This window comes from Euprymna scolopes, chromosome 14 (genome assembly GCF_053919585.1).
Source record: "Euprymna scolopes isolate OS-2025 chromosome 14, ASM5391958v1, whole genome shotgun sequence".
Taxonomy (NCBI): Eukaryota; Metazoa; Mollusca; class Cephalopoda; order Sepiida; family Sepiolidae; genus Euprymna; species Euprymna scolopes.
Window position 1 is genome coordinate 51,567,605 of NC_136495.1, and position 23,863 is coordinate 51,591,467.

At 39.1% G+C, this 23,863-nt stretch overlaps 1 protein-coding gene across 1 annotated transcript in view; it reads right to left on the bottom strand.

The window, feature by feature from the left end:
- Positions 1 to 22,648: 22,648 nt before the first annotated feature.
- Positions 22,649 to 23,863, bottom strand: part of LOC145293002 (small G protein signaling modulator 3 homolog) — an 88,213-nt gene continuing 86,998 nt past the window's right edge. The window contains exon 22 of the mRNA XM_080139257.1: positions 22,649 to 23,347. Within this exon, the coding sequence (XP_079995383.1) occupies positions 23,215 to 23,347 (133 nt within the window). The 3' untranslated portion in view covers positions 22,649 to 23,214. The remainder of the gene's footprint in view (positions 23,348 to 23,863) is intronic.

A 23,863-nucleotide genomic window follows, 5' to 3' on the forward strand; every position in this document is an offset into this window, starting at 1 on the left:
TAAATGGTTTGCACCTAATTTGCTAAAGGTAATAAACATAGGAAATTATAATTAAAAGTTTAAAAAAATTTTAATCATAGAATAAGGCAAATTAGAGGAGGTGAATAAACATCGAAAACTCATTGGCTAAGGAAATATACTTATTAAAATGTATCTTTGTTTTGCATATAAGAAAAATTCTAGATTTGAAATTTAACCGTTTAAAATTTAAATTACTAAATTATGATATATATATATATATATATATATATATATATATATATATATATATATATATATATATAATGATGAAATGCAACAACAATTTTAGGAGGAGCATAATGCAGTTCATACTATCCAAATATATCGTCAGAGACTACATGATAATTTTTATATGGGCTAATTCAAAGTGTTTTAAATTAAAGATTGTCCTCTCAACTGTAAATAAAAACTAAAATATCTATTTAAATTCATGTTGTTTTTCCAAACCTTTGACCGTTGTTTATAAAATATCATTTGACGCTTCGCCTCATACAATGTATAGTTCAAATGGCATGAAGGACCAGTTCAAGAACAATAAATTGGGCAAAATCTTCAATTTTATTTTTAAAAATTGGACTCGTCGATAAAATTAAAATAATAAATTAAAAATTTTGTTTTATCCGAGAATAAGTTTCGGCATTAAATAAACCATTCATGATTGAGATGCCATAAACGAAACTTGTAAAAAAAACTGAATATCTAAGAATTTATTTTTCTTGTAATCGATTTTTTATTTATCTTGAAACATATGTAATTATTTACAAATTGCATATTATGTGAGAATGTAAAATAATTGATATAGATAACATTTGTTTATTATTTGATGTTAACTTTTTTATATTTGTTTATTAGTTATTTTTGCTTGTAAACGTTTGAAAACTTTGGAATTCAATTATCAAAAAATTCCCAAAATTCTATCTCCCACCCACTCTTTTTTTATATATATATAAAATGATAATATGGGAATATTTATATTTAAAGTCGGTCACCAACCTTGCCTCACTCCCACACTCCCACCACCCATATAATCCTCAGATTATCATTTTTATCATCTTCACTTTCTACTCTTGATTCAAGAAAGCTTTTTTTAAACAAAAAGAATAATATATATGGGGGTTGTAGTACTGGTCTAAAAATATATTTATACTGAATAAAATATACAGAAATGTTTCCTTACGAAGGCAAATTTAATTGCATGAATTTACATTTTAGGATCATTTTTATAGTTAAGCACTCCAACTTTCAATCAGGGACTTTGATTTTATTTCCTTCTCATTGCCTGTTTACACACATACATACACACACAGATGTAAATGTGTGTATATATGTATATCATATATACGCATATATTATAAATATGTGTATATTTATATATGTATATATACATATATAAGTATACATATATATGTGTGTGTATATTTATATATAAAATGTCAATTTAATTATATCATAAATTGTATAATTTACTAAATTATAATATGAAAGCTCTGTTTTACATAACCAGTTAACCATTGAGCTTATTTTTATTTGCAGTATTTAATATATCCTAGGATGTTCATAGAATCTAATTTATTACAAACTAAATTTTGTATTAATTGATTTCCTGGGGATATTTTTTATTTCAACTTTAACTGGATGGATGGATGGATATATATATATATATATATATATATATATATATATATATATATATATATATATATATAATTATTTTTTTACTATAATAATTATTAAATACCTACAGACACTAGTGTTTCATCCTTTCGGGAATCTTCAGTATATATATATATATATATATATATATATATATATATATATATATATATATAATGTAACGGCTGCCAGGTCGTGTTCAAACATCAACTTATCGCTTGACTATTTACCAATGTATAATGAAAACTCCTGAAGTTTTCAAGCAATGCCTATGTGTGAAGCTTTTTTAAGTGACGAAAGTGTTGAACCAATATACAAGTGTGTTCTATTTATAATGATTTTAAATGGAAATCAAATCAAAACAATAACAAAAAATATTTTTTTAAATAAAAATGGCTGTGGAATGGATTATAGTGCGAAAACTAAACAGAAAAATGTAAAACTAACAGAAGAGAAATCAAATTCGAAACAGATATTTCGTCACTCAAAGAAATTTTCTCAAATAAATCCAAAAATTGTTTTGGATTTGATTTTTATTTTATATTTGTTTTCCATTTTTATTTTTCTCTACATCCTGTCGTGTGTAATCCATGTTTTTATATTACAACATAATGATTGAGATTTAAATTTTTGCTAAATATTTTTATGATGTAAAAAGATGGCGACTTCTGGCGATAATGATCCACAGTAACTATAGTAAATATGATTGTAATCTTTTTATTGTGTGCGTGTGCATCTGTGTGCATGCACAAGCCATGATCGTTGCTCAATTTCAACACTGGTTGCAGTATCAATCATGTGCTCTCAATCAACACTGCAACAGAAGGATTCTCTCCAAAGAAAATCAAACTCCAGTTTAAAACAAGTAACAAAGTATTATGTTTTGAGATTACAATGAAACTTCTACACCAAAAAACAGACTTGCAATTAGAACTCTGAGCCTGATCAAATCAAAATATTAATCTAATCGAACACAATTGGCTTACAGTTCAGAGGGCCACAAGAACCCAAATAACCCTAACTCTGCCCATCTGCTGAAATATATATAGATATCACTTGAAAGACACTGCAAATCTATTCAAAATTATCAGCTGTTAATCTATAGAAATATAAACCGATTGACCATGAGGCTCACCATCTGGTATGAACATTATTTTTGGAAAATCTCAAGTAGTTCATAATCATAGTAAGGCACCTTGTATCTAAGAATACATTACTATTACAAAGACATCAGCCATCACTTGGGTGGTCTTTCTTCCCTTACCTACATAGTTGCAACTATGCATCGCTCTTAAACATGTAGTATGGCACATGTTGATTAGAAATTTCAACTTTTGTGAAAATAAAGAGTTTTGTTTTTATTTGAGATTTTCCAATTTTCTTAATTTTCAAGTAGAATCTGGCAGGCAATCATAGATGAAAATTTAACTGTGATTCAATCCATTTCAGTTATCTTTTATTTCCAATGAATAATTTGCATTGCTCAAATAAACCCCAAAAAATATTAATAAATTTAAAATTTTACTTTTTTTACACAATGACAAATCCACATAAAATTAGGATCATATTTGTTGTAGTTATTGGGGATTTTTATCACCAGTAAAAAAAATTAAAAAAACACATTTTTTTTTTATTCAAGAAATCAGCTCCAAATAAGCTGATTCATGAAGGCAACACCATTGTCATATGAAATTGTATAAGATTGCATGTTTATAAGATCCTTCTCATTCTATTATCTCCCTCCCTTCCTTCTCCTCCTCCTTTCTCTTTGTCACTCTTCCCCTCTCTATTCTCCTCTTCCCTATCTCTTACATATTACATTCATATCTCCTAATCATTTTCATTTTATAGTTTCACAAACTTAACTCATCAGTTAAAATGTATTATCGTCCTCCTTCCTTTTCTTTTTTTTTCTTTTTTTTTTTTTTAAATCTCTTCATTTTTATTTCTTCAAATCGTCTTTCCTCCTTCGACTTTCTTCCTTCTCGCGTGCTTCCTATCAAATATAAACTCAACTTCTTCAGCCATTGGATCTGATATCACTAAAAAGTGTTCATGTTTTTTTCTTTTTTTTTCTTAATCTATATTTAATGTTTGTGGGTGTCATCTTTTTTCCCCAAAAACTTTTTCCTAAAATCAGCAGTTTCCTTTCTCTCTCTCTCTCATAAAAAAACAAATGTTATATAGCGCCAGGACCCCTAGGTTGGGAACGGTCGTTGTTAGTTAGTTCCCCGCTGCAACAAAAACCAAGTAGCTGTCTTTTATTGATCGTCTAGTTGTTTAGTTTTCTGGTTGTTATGGTAACGGCTAAGACGGCAGAGTTATTTCCCCCTTGACTGTGCATTTTTTCTCTCTCAGCTTTATTCAGCTGTCAACCTTGTCATAATAATGATTCCGACTAAAAGAAATTTTACATGCACACAAAGGTCAGACGTAACTCAGTATACCAAATCAAGACGTAAGACACGCTGGCTTTTTATATGAAAATATATTTTGTTTTGAAATTATTTTCTCGTTTTACATAGAGATTTTTTGATAGTTCCAAATTTAACAGTGTGGCTTACTGTTCATTTCAGTGATGGAGAGGGGTGTGTGGAAACGTTATGCTCTTGACAATGCACGTTTCCTATCGGCGGCTCTCTTCTCCTCTTCTCCCTTCTCTTCTCTGCCTCTTCTATTTCTGCTGGACTCCAAAAATCACCTCTTATATTAGCATATGTTTTTCGCTTGTTTTTTTTTCCACTCCACGCGATCTGTCGATCACCCTGCTCGATAATAGAACATGCATCTGTTGGTCACGTTTTGACAATTTTTCGCCACCTGTTGACCTAGAGCCATCGTGACCGATTTCTCTTCAGCTGACCGACTATTGACTTTATTGATACACGTGAATTAATCCCTCATGCTAACTTTATATACATTCCAAAGTTACAAGGAATGTCACGTTTCCTTGTTTTGTAAACAAAAAAATCGTCGTCCGATTTCTCTGTTTACGACGTAATCACTTTTTCGTTTCGACTGGTGGACAATCGATTATTCGATGCCCACCTTTTAAATCTTTTATTATCTTGTTTTAAAGAAGTTTTTTTCTTTTCAATTATGTATCGGATGGTTTCAGCCATCCATTACATAACACAAAATGAAGGAAACTGCCACAAAAGGAGAATTCAATCCTTTTGGTTTATTTATTGAAATCCATAGAATTTATTTCATAAACAAATTTTCTTTTTAACTTTTAGAATTTATTTCATAAACAAATTTTCTTTTTTAACTTTTATGAATTTTATTAACTTATCTCCTTTTTAATTTGAATTTAATCTCCCAACATTTAAACAGTTTGAAGTTTTACAGATTTTCATGATTGAGGCAAATTTTTTATATGCCCGATGCCTTTTCTAACTGTAACCCAGTGAGATAATGTGGACCAGTATGTCGATACTGTATTTTTATCGATACACCATCTTTAGATGATTGTCCAACGGATCTTTTGAGAACAAGAGATGAGTAGAACTTTCGGCAATGTGTACACATAGCGGCCTAAAAAAAAAATGACTGCTGAGTTCTTAGAATGAGTCCGACAAGTTTTGTAAATGATGTTTATGGCAATGATTTCGTGTGGACTGGAGAAATAACAATATTCTAACTTGTCATGAAATTTGTTGACAATTTCGAAATGATTCAATGGATTGCCAAGAAGCAGTGGTTAATAGTCAGTTTTGGGGAGGTGTGAAAAGTGTGTTTTTTTGCTTTTTGAATTCCACTTTTTAATAAAGAAAAAGTAGATTTCCACTCAAATAGCTAAAGTTATTATTTTGTTTTGTTTTGTTTTTTGTATTCAACCTAAAGAAGGTAAGAAGGTATATTGTCAATGAGATGAAAGAAAGGGACAACTGTTATTAGGGGCTGTATCTCTAGAAAACATTCTAAGTACAGCAAGATGTTTGTTCACATTACATTTAAATTTCTGCATGTTGGTACAGTCAGGGGAAACAGGGAGCATTGTGAGAATTCCAAAGAAAAAAATGCTATTAGAGTAAAACATTTTCTGGCATCTGGGGACCTCTACGCTTAAGAGATAGAATTTTGTTTCTAGTCGGGCTTTTTAAGTGTATTTATGTTGAGGGGGGTACCAAGGTAGTGAGTTCATCAGAACACATTTCGTAGAAATTCTGGTAAACGATGCAGGACCTTTTAGGTTAGAAACTCTTTGTTACATTGTGCTCAAGGGGGACAAATCCGTAGTGCATCAACTACTAACGTGGCAACAATGGTTCGCGCATGTGAAAATGGTGGCTTTATATAGGTTAGTAGCAGGTGTGAGAAGTTTTCTAGCCTGGTAGAGGGAGTTTACTTTTTTTGTGGCAGCTTTGGCATTATTTTCTATGTTTGATCGAAATCCATGTTTGTTTGTTTTTTTTGTTTTTTAATGAGAAAAGGATGATTTTCACCTATTTGGTGAAGTAGTGGTATGTCAAACCTTCCATGGCTTTCATAATGGATTTAGTTTACACAAAATATGACTTTCACACAATTATATTAATTTTATGAGGTTAATTCAGCTTGAACGTTTCTCTTCTGCTTCTATGTAATAAAGTAAAGCCAGTCAGTCGATTTAAAAATAAAATTTGTGTGTGTGTGTGCAATGTTACAGGAAGGTGTGACACGAGGTTGAAAGAGGGAAGGGAGCCAGATCTCCTCAAGGTGCATACTGCCCATGAAAAAATAGAACAGATTGGCATTCCCCGGCAGGTGCGCATCAAGTGATTGGTAATAAGCCAACCTCTCTTCACGAACAAGGAGTATTAAGTGTCAGTCTGTAATGCACATACTTTGGAGATTGATCTTTCGCCACAAAAGCTTATATTTATTTAGAATTTTGATACACAATGTAAAATAAGAACTTTGTAGTTTGCTTAAAGTGTTATGGATATTGTATAAATGGGTTTCTGATGATTTTGAAGTCTGTAACAATGGGCATTGGGTGAATCGAAAGAATGTCTGTAATAAATGAGTTGAATCACCGACATTCTTTCGATTCACCCAATGCCCATTGTCACAGACTTCAAAATCATCAGAAACCCATTTATACAATGAGTTGATATCAAATCTGAATACATAAATTATTTTATGGAAGAAAAGCCACTCCAGAGTACATTTAATTATTTTTAGCAAGTTAATTATTTAATTATTTAACGAGTAAATGATTTAATTACTAGACTACTCCTGACCAAAACAATTGGGACGCTGAAAACGTACACAGTAAAACAATATATTTTATTGTCGTGTTGATTATTTATTTGTAACGCAAATTAAAAAAAACATATTTTCGGGGTTATTTATTTATGTTGGTAGTGTAGAAGAAAATGTATGAATGTTTTTTAAGAAAGGTGTATTAAAAATGGAGAATAAAAAAGGGAAGGCGGTGGCTAAATCGTCGTTGTAAAATGCTCTTATGCTTGTCAACGGGTTAAAGTAGATTTATTTGTAAGAAAATTGTGTTAAAATAACTTAAACGTAATAGGGAAATGAACGATGCAAAAAAAAATGCAGAAAATATTAATTGTTTATTTGGATAATTTAAACGCAAAAAAAAATACAGTTGGGACGCTGAAAACGTACACAGTAAAACAATACATTTTATTGTCGCGTTGATTATTTATTTGTAAATATGTTTTTTTTAATTTGTGCTACAAATAAATAATCAACACTACAATAAAACGTATTGTTTTACTGTGTATGTTTTCAGCATCTCAATTTTTTGTTTGCGTTTAATTTATCCAAATAAACAATTATTAATACTTTCTGCTTTTTTGTTTTTACATCGTTCATTTCTGTATTACGTTATAGGTTTATGCCTATGTTCACATGCGCAACCGGGAGTCGTAAACCGGATGTTGGGTTACAACACCCATTACAAGGTCATTTGAGTTTCATAATTATATAGATTTAACATGTAATTATTTAATTATTTTTAACATGTTCAGCAAAATAAATTGCTATTCGGAATAAAATATTGATTTCGTAGGTAGCAAAGTCAAAAAATCAATAATCCAGCTAGCTTTACTTTATTATATAGAAAAAGAGAAGAGATGAAAAGAAGTGACAGAGAAGAAAGAAAGTGTGCATTGATAATGTTTTAAGGTTCTTGTCTACAATTCCTCCAATATTAAAAAGCATTTTTTTTTATGTTTATGGTGTACATGCTCATAGAACGAAAATATCATATTCCAAAACTCATGTAAACTATCCAACTAATTTTATTTAACAAAAAAAAAACATTTTTAAGCTATAAATGGGGATTCGTAGGCATTACAACAAATTTTGCAAGTTTTGAATTATTGTTGAACTATCTCCCTTGTTTTTGAATTTTTTTCAAAATGGCAGGTGAGACATTTCATTTTTCTTGTTTAAAAATTAAATTACTTGATCAATTTATGCTATTTTTGGAATATATTTTCTGCTTCATCATGGATACATACATCATACAGATTTTTCTTTTTGTTTTTTTTAATATAGGGGGGGGTTCTCGACAAGAAACGGCTTTAATATATATTAATATCTATTTAACATTTTAAAATAATATTGATATCAGAACTAAACAAAATAATATGTCAACATTATTTCAACATTTCATAAAGTTAAGAAAGTTTTGTAGTTTGCTTAAATGCTTGTGCATATTGTATAAATAAGTTTGAAGTTTTGAAGGCTGTGACATTGTAATGAAAGATTATGTCTGCATCATAATAATCATAAAATGATATGCCATGTAATACTTTAGTTTCATTTCCTACTTATTGTTTTTTTTTTAACCTTTGATCAATAGTGTGTTATATGGTACCAAATTTTTCTGATGTTTCTAGGTGAATCACCTCTTTTTCAAAATATGTCCATATCAGATCCATGTGTGTGTTAGTTGGAAGTAGGTTTTATGCGGTCGCAGCGATGAATGTATAGCCTCACAAATAATAAAATATTGTTTTCTTTTCTCAAAGAATATTTTTATTGACAATCAAAAAAAAAAAAAAAAAAAAATAGCGATTCTGGTTTATTTAAAGAATTCGCAATAATTTTACTTTTAACTTTGTAAATGTTGTTAAAATATATAATGATTAAAGAAAAACTGTCATAATTTGTTCGCTAATGGGCCAGGAGAATGGGGTTCAATCCTCGATTGAGTCTTACCAAAGATTGAAAGAAAAATTGCGCTTGATGTCTCTTGTTAAACACTTATAAGATGGGGAACAAAGATAAGTGGATTAATCCAGGAAAAAGGTGACGATCTTCCCTGGTATCTTGGTGTAATAGCGAATGAAAAGGGAACCTTCAGGTCGCTATCAACTGAGATTGATCTACTTAAAGAAAAAAATTTTTTTTAAAAAGTTAGAGGTCGACTTTGTTTAAGAAGGGTTCCCCCATAATTCCTTTAACTCAGAGGCCTCAACAGGTCATAATTCAGTCGTGTTTGTAAGGAATAAAAACATTTTAAAGAAAATGAATAAAAAAAAAATTTTTTTTTTTTTTTGATTTAAAGAACATGGTAAGAGGATGGAAAAGATGAATTAGCAAATTTTATAAATTCGTGATGTATGTCTTATTTTTCTATTTTGATCTGTTATTTATTCATTCTTCAAGCTGTAATCATAAGAACAAAAATGGAACACTTTTTGAAGGGGGGGGGGGAACAAAAGTCCTAGGCATGTCCAAACATTTTTATAAGAAAAATAACTTTTTGAGAAAAATATCTAGTTTTTTGAAAAGAATACCAAAGTTGTATTATTCAAATTACTATTCTCATTTTGGTTGCTATTCTTACAACATTTCAACTGATATAACTGCCGACCTTCTTCAAGTGCATCTTTTCAGACTTGAGAATGTTTAATGCTAAATTCGGAATCCAATACCCAATTTTGAACTGAACACTTTAGTTAATCTATGAAGTTAGATTGTTCTCGTTTTAATTCCATCAGCCATTAGTGGGGAGTATGTGACAATTTATGCATATTATTCTTTGATACGAGATGCAATGGATAAAGGTGCTGATTAACAATAAGTTCTAAGTGACAATTTTCTGGAAATTGACGGTTCAATCCTCACTACAGGTGATAATATCTAAGACTAATTTGATAATTAATTTAATTAACACTTCTACCCGTTCATAGCTGACAGGATAAGAACAATCTATCCTCATAAATTAAATAAAGGGTTCTTTTCAAAATAGTATATAGGTTCCCAGGTATGATATAAAGATTCACAAGTTCAAAATGATGTGCCTGAAGAAAGTTGGAGATTACATCCACTGAAACCAAGATGAGAATAGTAGTCCAAATGATACAAAATAATCAATCTTTATATAAAAAAACGTGAAACATAAACTTATACATGCATAACATCAAACTGATTGGATTTTAAAAAACATTAAAAAATTGTTTACAGATGTGAAATTTTTTATTTTCCTGAAATTTTTTCTTCCTCAGAATACAAAACAAAACTTTTGAATGAAGATTTTAAAAAATAAATAAATTTTTAAAAATATATCAACAAAATTTTGTTTCTTTTTAAAAATTAGATGTTGTTTATTATTTTTAATTTACGATTTAAAAAAAATATATAATACATTTTAAAAAGCAATGTTTCAATTTTTTTTTTTTTTTTCAAAATTAAATTCTGAGAGAAAAACAATTATTTTTGTTCTTTTTTGTATTGTCTTTATTTTTGATTTCTGTATTATTCTTTCTTGCATTATCTTTGATCGTCTTTCTATGGAAAATTGTGATATGTAAAATTCTCTCTTCAACTCTGGATCCTACTCCTTTGCAAAATGTAGTGTATACTGCCCACTGCAGTTTTCTTCCTGTAGGGGCGAATCAATCAATCAATCAATAAATTTATTACCCAAATCGTCACCATTTAATTATTTTTCTTTCTTTTTCTAAATTTTATGCAGATGTTTATTCTCTACTGGAACTAAATAACTTTTAAATATATCATATAGATGTATATTTTGACATTTCATGAAAATTTTATTTTACAGGAAATGTGACATTAATTAAGAGATAACAGATTAGGTAAGCCAGAGAATCCATGCAGATATGTACACTTGCATTTGTGTACGTTCAATGCACAAGTTGAGATCATCTGTTTGTCTTTGTCTGAATTTGGTGCTTGATTTTGACACTGGCTGTTGTGTCAGTTATATGGTCTCACTCACTGTTGTAGCAAAAAAAAAAATGTTCCTTTTAAACAAAATCATAACTCAAATTTAAAACAAATACCAATGATACTGGTTTTCTCTGTCAAATGAGAGAAGGCAATCAGAATTCTGATTCCAATCGAACCAAAGCATGTCTCAATTGTGATACTATTCACATGCCCCCTCCCAGTGTTAGGAAGAAAAAAGAAAGAAAGAGGTAAAAGTATAACAAGATGAGAGAAAATAAGTTTATTGAGTAAACAAAGGTTTATGAAATAGGGTTTATCGGCAGAACAATGAAAAGGTAGGGCTGTGAATAAGGGTGTGGTGTTGAATAGGAACAAAGGGACTAGAGATATATTTAGAATTAGTGTGTGGACAGTTTTAGGTGTGGCCACAAAGTTTGTGAGAGTCTTGGGTTGTTGATAGTTGCGAGTCTGCCACTGTTGAAGGCAGATCGTGACGGGGGATCAGATTAAAAGAACTGCGGAACTGTTAGGATGCCTCTTCAGCCAGTACGGTGAGGTGGAACAGGTGACCCCAGTATGGTCAAAAACTGGGACTCACCTGGGCTGCTACACAATAGCAATGAGGCTGAAGAGGGAGGGTGTTCGGGCGATACCAGCGCTGCTGACATACAAGGACGCCAGCATAACGGTAGTGTTGGAGGGCCGTCGTCCACACTGCTGGTTCTGCCAAAAGCAGGGGCACATGGCTAGGAGCTGCCCCCAAAGGGTAACTCCTAATCAAACGACCTAAAAGACGGTCACAACCCCTGAGACAGCGCCCACGCCAAAACAACCCCTGCAATTGCGGCACCAACTCCAGCTCCAAGGAAAACCCAAACCACCCAGGAGGCCAAGGGGAAGGAATGGAGCACGGTAGTGAGACTAAAATGAAAGACCATAATCCCTTCTGCCACTGTCCCACCACCAGCCCAAAAATCGAGGCAGCAGCCTCTGCAAATGCAGCAATAACAGCCACCGCAGCCGATGCCATGGAAACAGCTGCAGCAACAACAACTACCACAGCAGCAAAAGCAGCAAGTGCAGCAGAAGCAGCAACGACATCAGTGAGAGCAGTAGCAACAAAAACAGCCGCAGCAGCAACTAGAAAAGCAGACACAACCAATGGTCCCCACAATAATCGAGACGTGGACCAAGCGGAGAAAAGACTGCTCCTCTGAGGATGAATTTGCAAGTGAGAGGGAGAAGAATTCAATCTCACCTCTCTCCGGTTCATTCGAAAGAATAAAAAAGAAAAACAAAAGAAGAAAAGGATAAGAAAAGGTGGCCCCCACTCCCTGTAAACATACACCACCCCTAACAACAAAATCCACTTTCACCCCCAAACCAGACACTGCACCAACACCAGACACCGCACCAACACCAGACACTACACCAACAACAGACACGGCACCAACACCAGACGCAGCACCAACACCAACACCAGGCACCACACAAACACCCGTTCACACAATAATGCAAACTGAGCCACCACCCCAAAAAGAAAAGGAAAAGAATGAACTGAGGGAAGGGAGAGACTCCTCTGCCTCTCGCAGACTGACCAAATTAAAAGCCCTTGCCCCCGAGGAACTATGTTATGTAGACCCTCTATCTGTGGCAACAGACATTTCCCATCGGCAGAGGAAAAACTTAAAACCTCTGCTCGATTACAAACAGATAGAGGGAAAAGATGTAAATATCCCCTCAAATTCCCCGTCAGAAATTTTTGTCAGAACTCTAGAGGCCTGCAAGACCAACTTGTGGACAAGGCTGTAGGCCGCTGAAGGGAATCAAACTAGTTAAGAAAAATGACCCTTCTCTTGACGAACTGTCAAAACAATGCAAGGGAAGGGTCCCAGTGTTGGTCCATCCATTACTCTACAGGGCCATAAAATTAATTTATCCTTTGGACGTCGGCGGCATTGTGAGAGAAGGTCAGGATATGAAAAACCTGACCACCTTGAGCATGGCACGTAACGTCAGCGTCCTCTCCCCGGCTGACTTCGGAGCAGAGTGTGACACACCCTAAGGAAGGTACCATGGGTTTGAATTTGGCTAAGGAAGGTACCATGGGTTTGAATTTGGCTATTTTGAATGCGAAGGGCTTGAGATCATCTAAACACAGAGTTGAAGATTTTGGCCAAGGTCCTTTCGAATCGGCTGCAGGTTGTTGTTGGCCAGTTGGTTGAACCAGAACAGAACTACGCTGTGAAGGGGAGATCGATTCAGAACAACTTGCACCTGATACGCACAATCCTAGAGGGAGGGATAGATGATGACACAGAAGTCGCGCTGATCAACTTAGATCAGTCCAAAGCTTTCGATAGGGTCGACAATTGTTTCTTGGCATCTGTCTTAGAGGGCGCCGGTTTTAAACCGGACTTCTGCAAGTGGATCTTGGTGATGTATCAACAGCCCACAGCCGTTGTGCAAGTCAACGGAAAGCACTCAAAACCCTTTGTTATCTCTCGGTCGGTTCGTCATGGTTGTCTGCTGTCGCCCCTGCTCTATGTCCTGGCTTTGGAGCCCCTGCTCTGCAAGCTGAGACATGGGGAGGCAAATTCGGCCCTGCGCGGAATTGCAATACCCGGTGGCTCAGCCACCAAGGTATTCGCGTTCACCAATGATGTCACAGTCTTTGTGTCGAGCTTCAGAGACATCGAGATCATGTCGGAGGTGCTCACTCGGTACGAAAGAATTGCAGGGACCAAGATAAACTGCAGCAAGTTGGTAGGATTGCGGTTGGGTGCCTGGATGTGGCAACGCCAATCTCCTGGTGCCCTTCAGCTGGACGGATGGCCCGGTTTGGATCCTCGGCGTGTGGTTCGGACCGGGTCTCCAGCTTCACAAAAATTGGTTGGAGGTACGGTCAAAGGTGGAGGCTGCAATCAATTCGTGGCTTCCTAGGAAACGTTCCTTAAAGGGTAGAGCTGAGGCGTGCACCACTTACGTCTTTCCTCTCATCCTTTACCGACTGGCCCGTACTTCCCCTGCTTGCACAACACCTAACAGCTCTCATCAAACTCTTGTTCTCGCTTCTTTGAGACAGAGGAAGACACTGGGTGAGCAGACAGGTCTGTATTCAACGTCCGTGTGAGGGAGGCTTAGGAATGCTGGACTTGAAGTGTCATCGAGACGCTGAGAGGCTGGCCTTCCTGAGCCACTATATGCAAGATGACCAACTGTGGCACCCCGTGGTTACTGTCGCCTTCCTCGACCTGTCCTCAACCCTTCTATCGAGAGCCGTCGCAAGCCATGGGGAGAATCTGCCTACATGAAAGAGTGCCGAGCTGCGCTAAAATGACTACCAAGGTCCAGCGACCTTGTGACTACTACCCGTAGGGAACTCCACAGGGATCTAGTGAAGGGGACAGTCGACGACCCGCTACGCGCGCGTTTGGGTTGGCAGCAGAGTGAGATCCACTCCATGTGGAGCTGGGCACCAGATTCGAGTCATCTGAACAATTTGGAGTTCTCTCTGACCTGGCGATTGGCCCGAAATGCACTTCCACTCAACAACATACAATGCAGTTCCGGGTTTTTGGAGTCACCTGATTGTCCCCGTTGTGGGACAACGGCCGTAGAAATGACTGATCACACTTTCTTCGATTGCCACGAACTCCACCTGTACTAGTCGTATGTCAGCGAGGTCACGGCTCACATCGATCATGAGCATCCTCGCCTAATTACCGTATCCAATGTCATGGACAATGTGAGGCCGCTGTGGGACCGGGAAAGACAAATGGTCTACGTTACGATCCTGGCCCTGGCGAGAATTGTGATTTGGACGTCTTGTCTGCAAGGTTGCCGGAGGGTGTTGACTTCTTCTGATCAGGATCTGATCACTTTCTTTAAACACCAACTACGGGTGAAGAGCAGATGTGACAGAAGAAGGCTGCATCGTGCAGCATTTGACAGAAGATGGATACAGGTAGCAAGTCTGTGTGTACGAAGAGGAGCCAAATTTGAATACATGTTCCCCGCCTAGGTGTGGAACATGCAGTTCCATAAAGTAAAATTAAACAAGTAGCCTCTCAGCTAGCTGAGTGTGTGTTCTATCACTCCCCGATTAGGAAGCCTCCAGGATTCCCACCCCCTCCTACTAGCAATTTTTGTTTTCACTCCTTCCTCTAAATTTCACCCACCTTGGAGAGAAAGAAATACAAACTAACGCCCATCTCTTACCCACAAAAATTTTCTTTTCTCCATTCGTCCACATCTAGAGGGTATCCCCACTTAGAGACTGACCTGCAGAAGCAAGATTCCTTTTACAAACCTAGTGGAACGGGCAGTCTATCAACTAGACGGGGTTGGGAGGGTCCTACTAATCACCTTTTGTTTTTTCTTCCCCCGCCCTCAACACAAATGAATTATTGTACCATTTTATTGTTATCTTTTTTGTTTTTACACGTCAATAAAAAATGTTTTAAAAATTGGGAGTTAAGTAGGTCGTCCCCCAAAATGAAAGGGTGAATGCGGTATTATAGTGAAAGAAGATACTTGCTGGGGGAAACTTTTGATTTTGTTTACTTCTGGAGTGACAAGGATGACCAACGACCCCCACAATCCCCCCTTTTGAGTTGGCCAGTTTTTTGTTCATTGTTGATTTTCACTGTATTTTTAACATGAATAAAGGATTTAATATCTCAAAGTGTAGTATCTGTTCTCCCAGCTACCTCATTTTTTATTTTTTTTCAAGAGGTCCGCCACTTGACCCACCAGTCAAGTTTAAGGCTTTCACTTTGGTCACTTTTGTGACTTTACTAACCTTTGTTAGTGGGACCGACCCCCTCTTTGGGGAGTCTGGACCCTTTTCGCTCCCCCAAGACCGACGCCATTGTGTGGTAGTCTGGACCCAAAAACCGATTCCTTCTTTGGGAGTTTGCAGTTTTTGGGACCAACAACACTTTCTTTGGTAGACGCGACCTGGTTGGGTTGGCTTAGCATTTTTTTTTTGGGGTACTCCATTTCCTCCTTACTGTCTGAGGTTGAAACGGTCTACTTTCTCCCCTCTTAATTGCCTGTGCAGCACTCTGACCTGCCAAGCCCAAACTTTGTTTTCCTTCCCTGCTCTCCCAGTGGATTGAGCAGACCGAGTTCTCTTTCTCACTTCCTTGGAGTTGTTTGTGGATAGGGTGACGTGGGTAGGGCGGGTGTTTCGTTTCTGCTCCCCTCTCTGGGCAAATATGTCTATCCCCTCTCTTTCTTAATTGTGACGCGCCACTGACCTACTAGCACCCACTGCATCTTCCTTCACTGCTCTCCCTCCTTGTAGAGGGATCTGAACTGACTAACCTGACATCCCCGTGAGGGGAGATCAAACCACTTTTGCTTCTGACCTCACCCACTCCCCTCCACCACCTTCATTTCCCTGCATTTTTCGTTTTTTCCCTGCTACAAATTGGTCCACGTCAACGGCCGGTGCAGTTTTTTTCACAATGCCGGGAAAAAGGTGTATACAACCCCAAATGCGCCACATCACCTCCCTCGAGTACTCCCCATCAGAGGGAGCACCCACCAAGAAGAATGAAGAGGAGAAGGCCAGGGTAGGGCCGCAGCATGCGGTGACTCAGGCAGATCTAGCTACAGGAGGGCAACGAATTCAATGAAGCGACTGATGAGGGAACGAGGTGCGATTTGGGTGGTACACATCCTGCGACACCCTTTCCACCTCAATCCTCGTTGGTCGGAGAAAGCACTCCCACCCAGGCTCCCCAAGATGAAAGGGACCAGAAAAGCGGCTGACGAGGGAAAAAGGCACTTTTGTGGGGGACCACTCCCAATAAATCCCCCTCCACCTCAATCCTCGTTGGCCGGAGAAGACCTTACCACTCCTGCTCCCTATGAGGACAGCCTCCTGGCAGATGAACAGAAAGAAGTTGGAGACAAGGAGGCCGAAGGCAATAATGGTGGTCCACAGCCCGTGGCACCCCCAGTCTCCCAGCCCCCATCCGGTCACCCAGCATCTACTCCCCATGAGGGCAGCTCCACAACGCCTGAAGGGGAACATGACGAAGACGGAGTTGCCCATAGAACCCAAGCGCTTTTCAGGGACATTTTGGAATCGCTAAAGGTTCTTGGGGGGGGGGGATATAAGGCACCTCCACCGGCCAAAGCTCCCCAAAACACTCCGACACCACTGAAAGCCCCGAAAACCAACCCACCGACAATAAAGCCCGATGGGAGAAATCCCATGAGTCAATCTCCGGGCAAAAGGAAGAAAAGGGGCCAGAGGACGGGCCAAAACCAGTCTACGACACTACAGGAGGACTGGCTAGAGTTAACCCCAAAGAAAAGGTCCAAGCAGCAGCAACAACAGAGCCAGCAGCAGAAAGAAAAGGCAGCGGCAGCCGATCCCCTCCCCGGTCCATCCAACACCAAACAGGACAAGAATACCGCATGGGGCCCTCAGGAGCTGGAGCAGATGACACCTGATGATTATAGGGAACTCTTCAACTCCACTTACAAGGATGTCACGAAGGGAACAACCATCATACACCTTCTGGGACAGATTGAAAAATTGGAAAAAGTTCTCTCCCTGATCACCTCCGACCTCAAGACCAGGAGTTTAATGGGTGTCAACAAAGACACCATGGTGGAAATCCTCATTGACTTGAACATTCCAGCAAGCTATATATGCAGGAGGAGTTTCGCCATGTCGGACATTCTGTTCCCCAACCAGGAGGATGCAAAAAGACTGGCCAGGACCGAACACAGAAGCAGGAACATTCGGCTCCAGCCAGTATACCTTGGCAGGAGGAACACCACTGTCTCAGTACTGAACGTCCCGTGCTATATGCATGGAAAACAAGTCGGGGCCATACTGAGTCAGTACGGTGAGGTGGAGGCAGTTGCCCCAGCGCGCGATTGATGCAACGTTTTGACCAGGGACTACAAAGTTCGGATGGTCCTGGGCAAGGACAGTTTTGACAATGTTCTAGCCATGCTCAAGTTTGGAGAGCAGACCATGACGATGATCGTGGAGGGGAGAAAACATCACTGCTGGCGACATGTGTCCCCTCAGCTAGCACTGCCAGCTGAGGGGACACATGGCCAAGAACTGTCCTAAAAGGCAACCAGCCAACCCCCAGGGAAAAGTCCCCACCAAAACACCAGCAGAGGTACAAGCCGCAGCCCCAGCCACAGCCCAGCCGCAGGCAATTCTGACCCGGCAGCAGAAGTGGGTTGGGCAACGATCACAAGGAAGGGCAGACCCAGCAAAAACCTGTCCAAACCAATAACGACTAAAACCCAACCCGAAATCACCCCGATGGACACTCAGGTGCCCTCTTCCTCAAACAAGAGGAAGCTCCAAGACTCTGAGAAAGAGATCGCGTCGGAGGGTCTAGAGACATCCACAGACACAGAAGAGACAACAACAGCAGCAGCAGTCAGCAAGAGAACGACGAAGAGGAGGAAAAGTAGGAGATTCAACAGAGACACCCCCACCCGCACAGACAATATCCAACCAGCCGAGGCTGAACCCCCACTCCCCCAAACAGCCAGAGCAATTTCCACCCTCCCTCTCCGAATCCCCAAGAACACTACCACACAATCCATCCTCAGAAAGGTTGAGTAACAACCCCAAAAAACCACCTCCCCCGCCACCAAACACCCCTCCCCTCTTCCCCTTGCACCCACTCCCCCTCCAGTCAAGGAAAACCCCACCCCACCAATCCGCATGGAGCGGACAAAGAGACTCCCCTTCCTTCCAGGAGGAAGGATATGTGAGACAGGCCCTCTGCAGCCAACAACAGAACTGAAAGGCTAGCAGAAGGTTTGTTATAACCAGTTAAAGAACTTTCTCTACGTCGGTGATGATAATGTCACTGACCCAACCAAGTTCAAGGACGCTCCCTTGTTGACCACATTTATTAGGGTCAACAGGGATTCCAGGACTGAGGCCCTCCGGGCGTGAATAGACGCCGCGAAGGATGCAATTCTAAGCCATCAGCTGGTGGACACGGTGCATCCTTCGCTAAACAATTTAGTTTTTAAATGTGAGGGCAGAGTCCCTGTATATATTCACCCCTCCTTCCACAGGTCTTTAAAATTAATTTTCCCCCTGGACGTGGGAGACGTGGCCAAGAATGGAGTACCCTCTGCAGACTTACTGACCGGAAGCCTTGGACAGGCCTGCCACGTCCTCACCCCCGGGGACTTCAGGCCCGTGTGTGACACTGAATAAGTTAGGTGACCATGGCTTTAAACTTGACTACTTATAATGTGAGGGGCCTCAGATGTCGAAGCGTCAGGTTGAAGCGAGTAATACTACTCGCTGACTTTGTGACTTCGATATCCTATGAATCCTGAAATGCTGCCCTTGGAACCAAAGTCATCAACAATTTTACAAGAGGACAAGAAATCAATATCAACCAGCGTAAGTAAAACACATCCCTTTTATATCATGCTCCTCCCACCTTTTTCTTCACAACGAAATTGAGATATTTACACCTCTCTGAAATGAATGATCGTCCATGCATGGTGTAGAGTCACACTCTTTATGAAGTAACCATAGTCGAAACACAGCTGATTCAGGGGAGTCTAACCATGATTAAAAAATTTCTATCTCTTCTGGATAGTTGTAGTTGTATGGCTCTACTGACAAACAGAGGTTTTGACAAAGAGAACGTGGTAATTTCGGAGAAGAAAATCCTGCATGAAAGTCAGAAAGTGCATTGCCTTAGTTGGTAAAGAACTGGAAGTTATCTACAGTAGTAGTGCAGATAGATGTGATCAGCCATTAAAAGAGTCAAGAGAATCCAAGAATTCTCAAAGTTTTAAATTTCAACATGCACAATGAACAACTTCTCGCCATTGTGTCTCTGAAGAAGTAATTGAAACAAACCTGTAAACTGAGAAAGTATGGACAAATAATATATAAGAAAATGACAAAAAATTCTATTACATTTTTTTTGTTTTTAATTCAGTATGATTAAAAAAAAATTTCATTAAAATTTTTCTATAAATAAAAAATATATATGAATAAACAGAAACATGATTTTCAACAAAAAATTAACAGAAAATTTTTTTCTTTTTTAAACATGGAAAACTTTCTAATTTAAGAAAAGCAGATATACATAGATCATTGCGAGAATTCTTTAGATTTTTTGTATTTGTTTCATAAATTGTCTTTGTTATAATTTGGTGTCATTTTCTTTCCCAAGATGAGAGTCAAACAAGATTCAAAGGAAATGATTGTTTCCTTGAAATGAATACCATGTGAACACGAGAGCAAAAAGATAAATACGCTGCAGCTCTCATATCCAGTGAAGAGAGAAGAAATCATTAAAAGAGAACAAGAAAAGAGACCGACTTTAGATTTTTTGCAAAAAGAAAAAGAAACAAACCGAATTGGCAGGATTGATTCTTCTTGATGTCAATATTATAAAGAATTTTTTGAAAAAGGGAAAGAGAAAGTGTGGAGGAGGCGAAGGGGGGGGTCAGAGAGGAGGAGACGGAGTACGGAAAAACAGAGAGAGGGAGGAGGAGGAGACGAGGGGGGGACAGAGAGGAGGAAGAGGAGGAGACGAAGGGGGGAGAAAGAGAGAGGAGGAGGAGGAGGAGACGAAGGGGGGAGAAAGAGAGAGGAGGAGGAGACGAAGGGGGGAGAAAGAGAGAGGAGGAGGAGGAGACGAAGGGGGGAGAAAGAGAGGAGGAGACGAAGGGGGGAGAAAGAGAGGAGGAGACGAAGGGGGGAGAAAGAGAGGAGGAGACGAAGGGGGGGAGAAAGAGAGGAGGAGACGAAGGGGGGGAGAAAGAGAGGAGGAGACGAAGGGGGGGAGAAAGAGAGGAGGAGACGAAGGGGGGGAGAAAGAGAGGAGGAGACGAAGGGGGGGAGAAAGAGAGGAGGAGACGAAGGGGGGAGAAAGAGAGGAGGAGACGAAGGGGGGAGAAAGAGAGGAGGAGACGAAGGGGGGAGAAAGAGAGGAGGAGACGAAGGGGGGAGAAAGAGAGGAGGAGACGAAGGGGGGAGAAAGAGAGGAGGAGACGAAGGGGGGAGAAAGAGAGGAGGAGACGAAGGGGGGAGAAAGAGAGGAGGAGACGAAGGGGGGAGAAAGAGAGGAGGAGACGAAGGGGGGAGAAAGAGAGGAGGAGACGAAGGGGGGAGAAAGAGAGGAGGAGACGAAGGGGGGAGAAAGAGAGGAGGAGACGAAGGGGGGAGAAAGAGAGGAGGAGACGAAGGGGGGAGAAAGAGAGGAGGAGACGAAGGGGGGAGAAAGAGAGGAGGAGACGAAGGGGGGAGAATAAGAGGAGGAGACGAAGGGGGAGAAAGAGAGGAGGAGACGAAGGGGGAGAAAGAGAGGAGGAGACGAAGGGGGAGAGAGAGGAGGAGACAAAGGGGAGAGAGAGGAGGAGGAGGAGGAGACAAAGGGGAGAGAAAGAGAGGAGGAGGAGGAGACAAAGGGGGGAGAAAGAGAGGAGGAGGAGGAGGAGACAAAGGGGGGAGAAAGAGAGGAGGAGGAGGAGACAAAGGGGGGAGAAAGAGAGGAGGAGGAGGAGACAAAGGGGGGAGAAAGAGAGGAGGAGGAGGAGACAAAGGGGGGAGAAAGAGAGGAGGAGGAGGAGACAAAGGGGGGAGAAAGAGAGGAGGAGGAGACAAAGGGGGGAGAAAGAGAGGAGGAGGAGACAAAGGGGGGAGAAAGAGAGGAGGAGGAGACAAAGGGGGGAGAAAGAGAGGAGGAGGAGACAAAGGGGGGAGAAAGAGAGGAGGAGGAGACAAAGGGGGGAGAAAGAGAGGAGGAGGAGACAAAGGGGGGAGAAAGAGAGGAGGAGGAGACAAAGGGGGAGAAAGAGAGGAGGAGGAGACAAAGGGGGGAGAAAGAGAGGAGGAGGAGACAAAGGGAGGAGAAACAGAGAGGAGGAGGAGACAAAGGGGGGAGAAACAGAGAGGAGGAGGAGACAAAGGGGGGAGAAACAGAGAGGAGGAGGAGACGAAGGGGGGAGAAACAGAGAGGAGGAGGAGACGAAGAGGGAGAAACAGAGAGGAGGAGGAGACGAAGGGGGAGAAACAGAGGAGGAGGAGGAGACGAAGGGGGGGAGAAACAGAGAGGAGGAGGAGACGAAAGGGGGAGAAACAGAGAGGAGGAGGAGACGAAAGGGGGAGAAACAGAGAGGGGGAGGAGACGAAAGGGGGAGAAACAGAGAGGAGGAGGAGACGAAAGGGGGAGAAACAGAGGAGGAGGAGGAGACGAAAGGGGGAGAAACAGAGAGGAGGAGACGAAAGGGGGAGAAACAGAGACAAGGAGAATGATGAGAGAGAAACAGAGACGAGGAGAGAGAATATCAAGCATTGTGATTTTACTTAATTGGTTTCAATTCCAATGTGGCCACATATTTACATGGTATGTAGCAAAGAAATCATTTTCACATTATGGAATGTAAAAACGATTATGCAAGTTATTTTTGAAAATACAGTAAGAAAAAAAAATCTAAATTTTGCAAAGGATAAAGATTATCAATTTCTTGGAATGTCAAAAGAATTAACAACCTAAGATGGATCTAACAAATTTAAACACTAACCTTAACTGAAATCCCTAAAATGAAACAAAAGCATACCTTTCATTATCCCTAACTCTGTCCAGGATAGTAATCAGATGTAAAAGAAAATGCCCTTCTTTTAACCCCAACATGGAGTAAAATCACACGATACTACAAAAAGAAAAATTGTTTTTGCAAATTCAAAAATAACTTTAAACTTGTTTTGGAATTTCTGAAATGAGGACTGATAAGTTAGATCATTTGAATTTTGATTCTTATTTTCACAATGTTTTGGCCGATGTAACCTCTGACCTTCTTCAGGTGAACTTGAGAACCTACACAGAATTTCAAATTGAACCCTTCATCCATTGTGCCACAAAGATTAAATAGTCCAAAAATCTACACAAGTCCCTAGGTCAACAAAGATTACCATGTTAACAAAAATGCAACGATTGGAGGTTAGATTATCTAAAACAAAATCCAAAAAATGACAACCAAAATGAAAATAATCTGAATGATGTAAAACTAATTGAATGATCCAAAATATATTTTTTTAAATCTTTTAAATTTTAAAGCAGCCATTTTGGTATTGAGACCATTAAAGAGAATTGCTTTTATTAAGCACTTCGTTTTATGAGAAGCTGAGTATGGCTTTTATTTGTATTGATATGATAAACAAAAGAGATGAAAATGTCTGAGTGTAAATGGACGCATATCTAGGTCAGTTCCAGTTTTGTCATTGTGGATGTGAAGAGTGAATTCCTTGTCTTTCTGGCTCATCTTCTAGGAGACGATCACGCAGCCTTTTGTGTATCTACAATGAGGGTCACAACTATCCAATACAACACGCACACATTCTTCCAACTATAAGTCCCAACTGAAGAGATGATGTTTGATTAGCATATCACGTACGCCTTCTCGCAAACCATCAGGTGGCACTTTCTTCTTTGGCAGCTCCCAGTCAAGTGATAGGTTGAATGCAAATTGGGACAAGATCCTGAATTAAAAAAGCAAAAAAGCAAATGAAAACAGGTATTAGAATTTTTGAGATGAAGATTGATAAATTAAATTATTCGGACTACTATTCTCATCTTGGTTGTTATTTTCATAATGTTTTGACAGATGTAATAATTTTCAATCTTCTTCAGGTGTTTCTTTTCAAACCCAAGAACCTAATTAGAAATTTTAAATGAATCCTTTATTTAATACATGGAGATTGTTTTTATTCTGTCAGCTGATGAATAGAAGCTCTACTTTTATGTTATTCTTAAAGTTATTATCACTTGTAGTGAGGATTGAACCTGGAATCTTCAGATGGTTATCATTTAAAGCTAATGAAGGTCTAATCCTGGCTGTAGACAATAATAACTAAGAATAATATAAAATTACAACTTCAACAGGTTTCTGAAGTTTGACTAAAAAGTTTCCAAGTTTAAAAAACACAACTGAAGAAGGTTGGAGGTTACATCAACCAAAACATTGTGAATATGACAACAAAATGAAAATAGAAGTT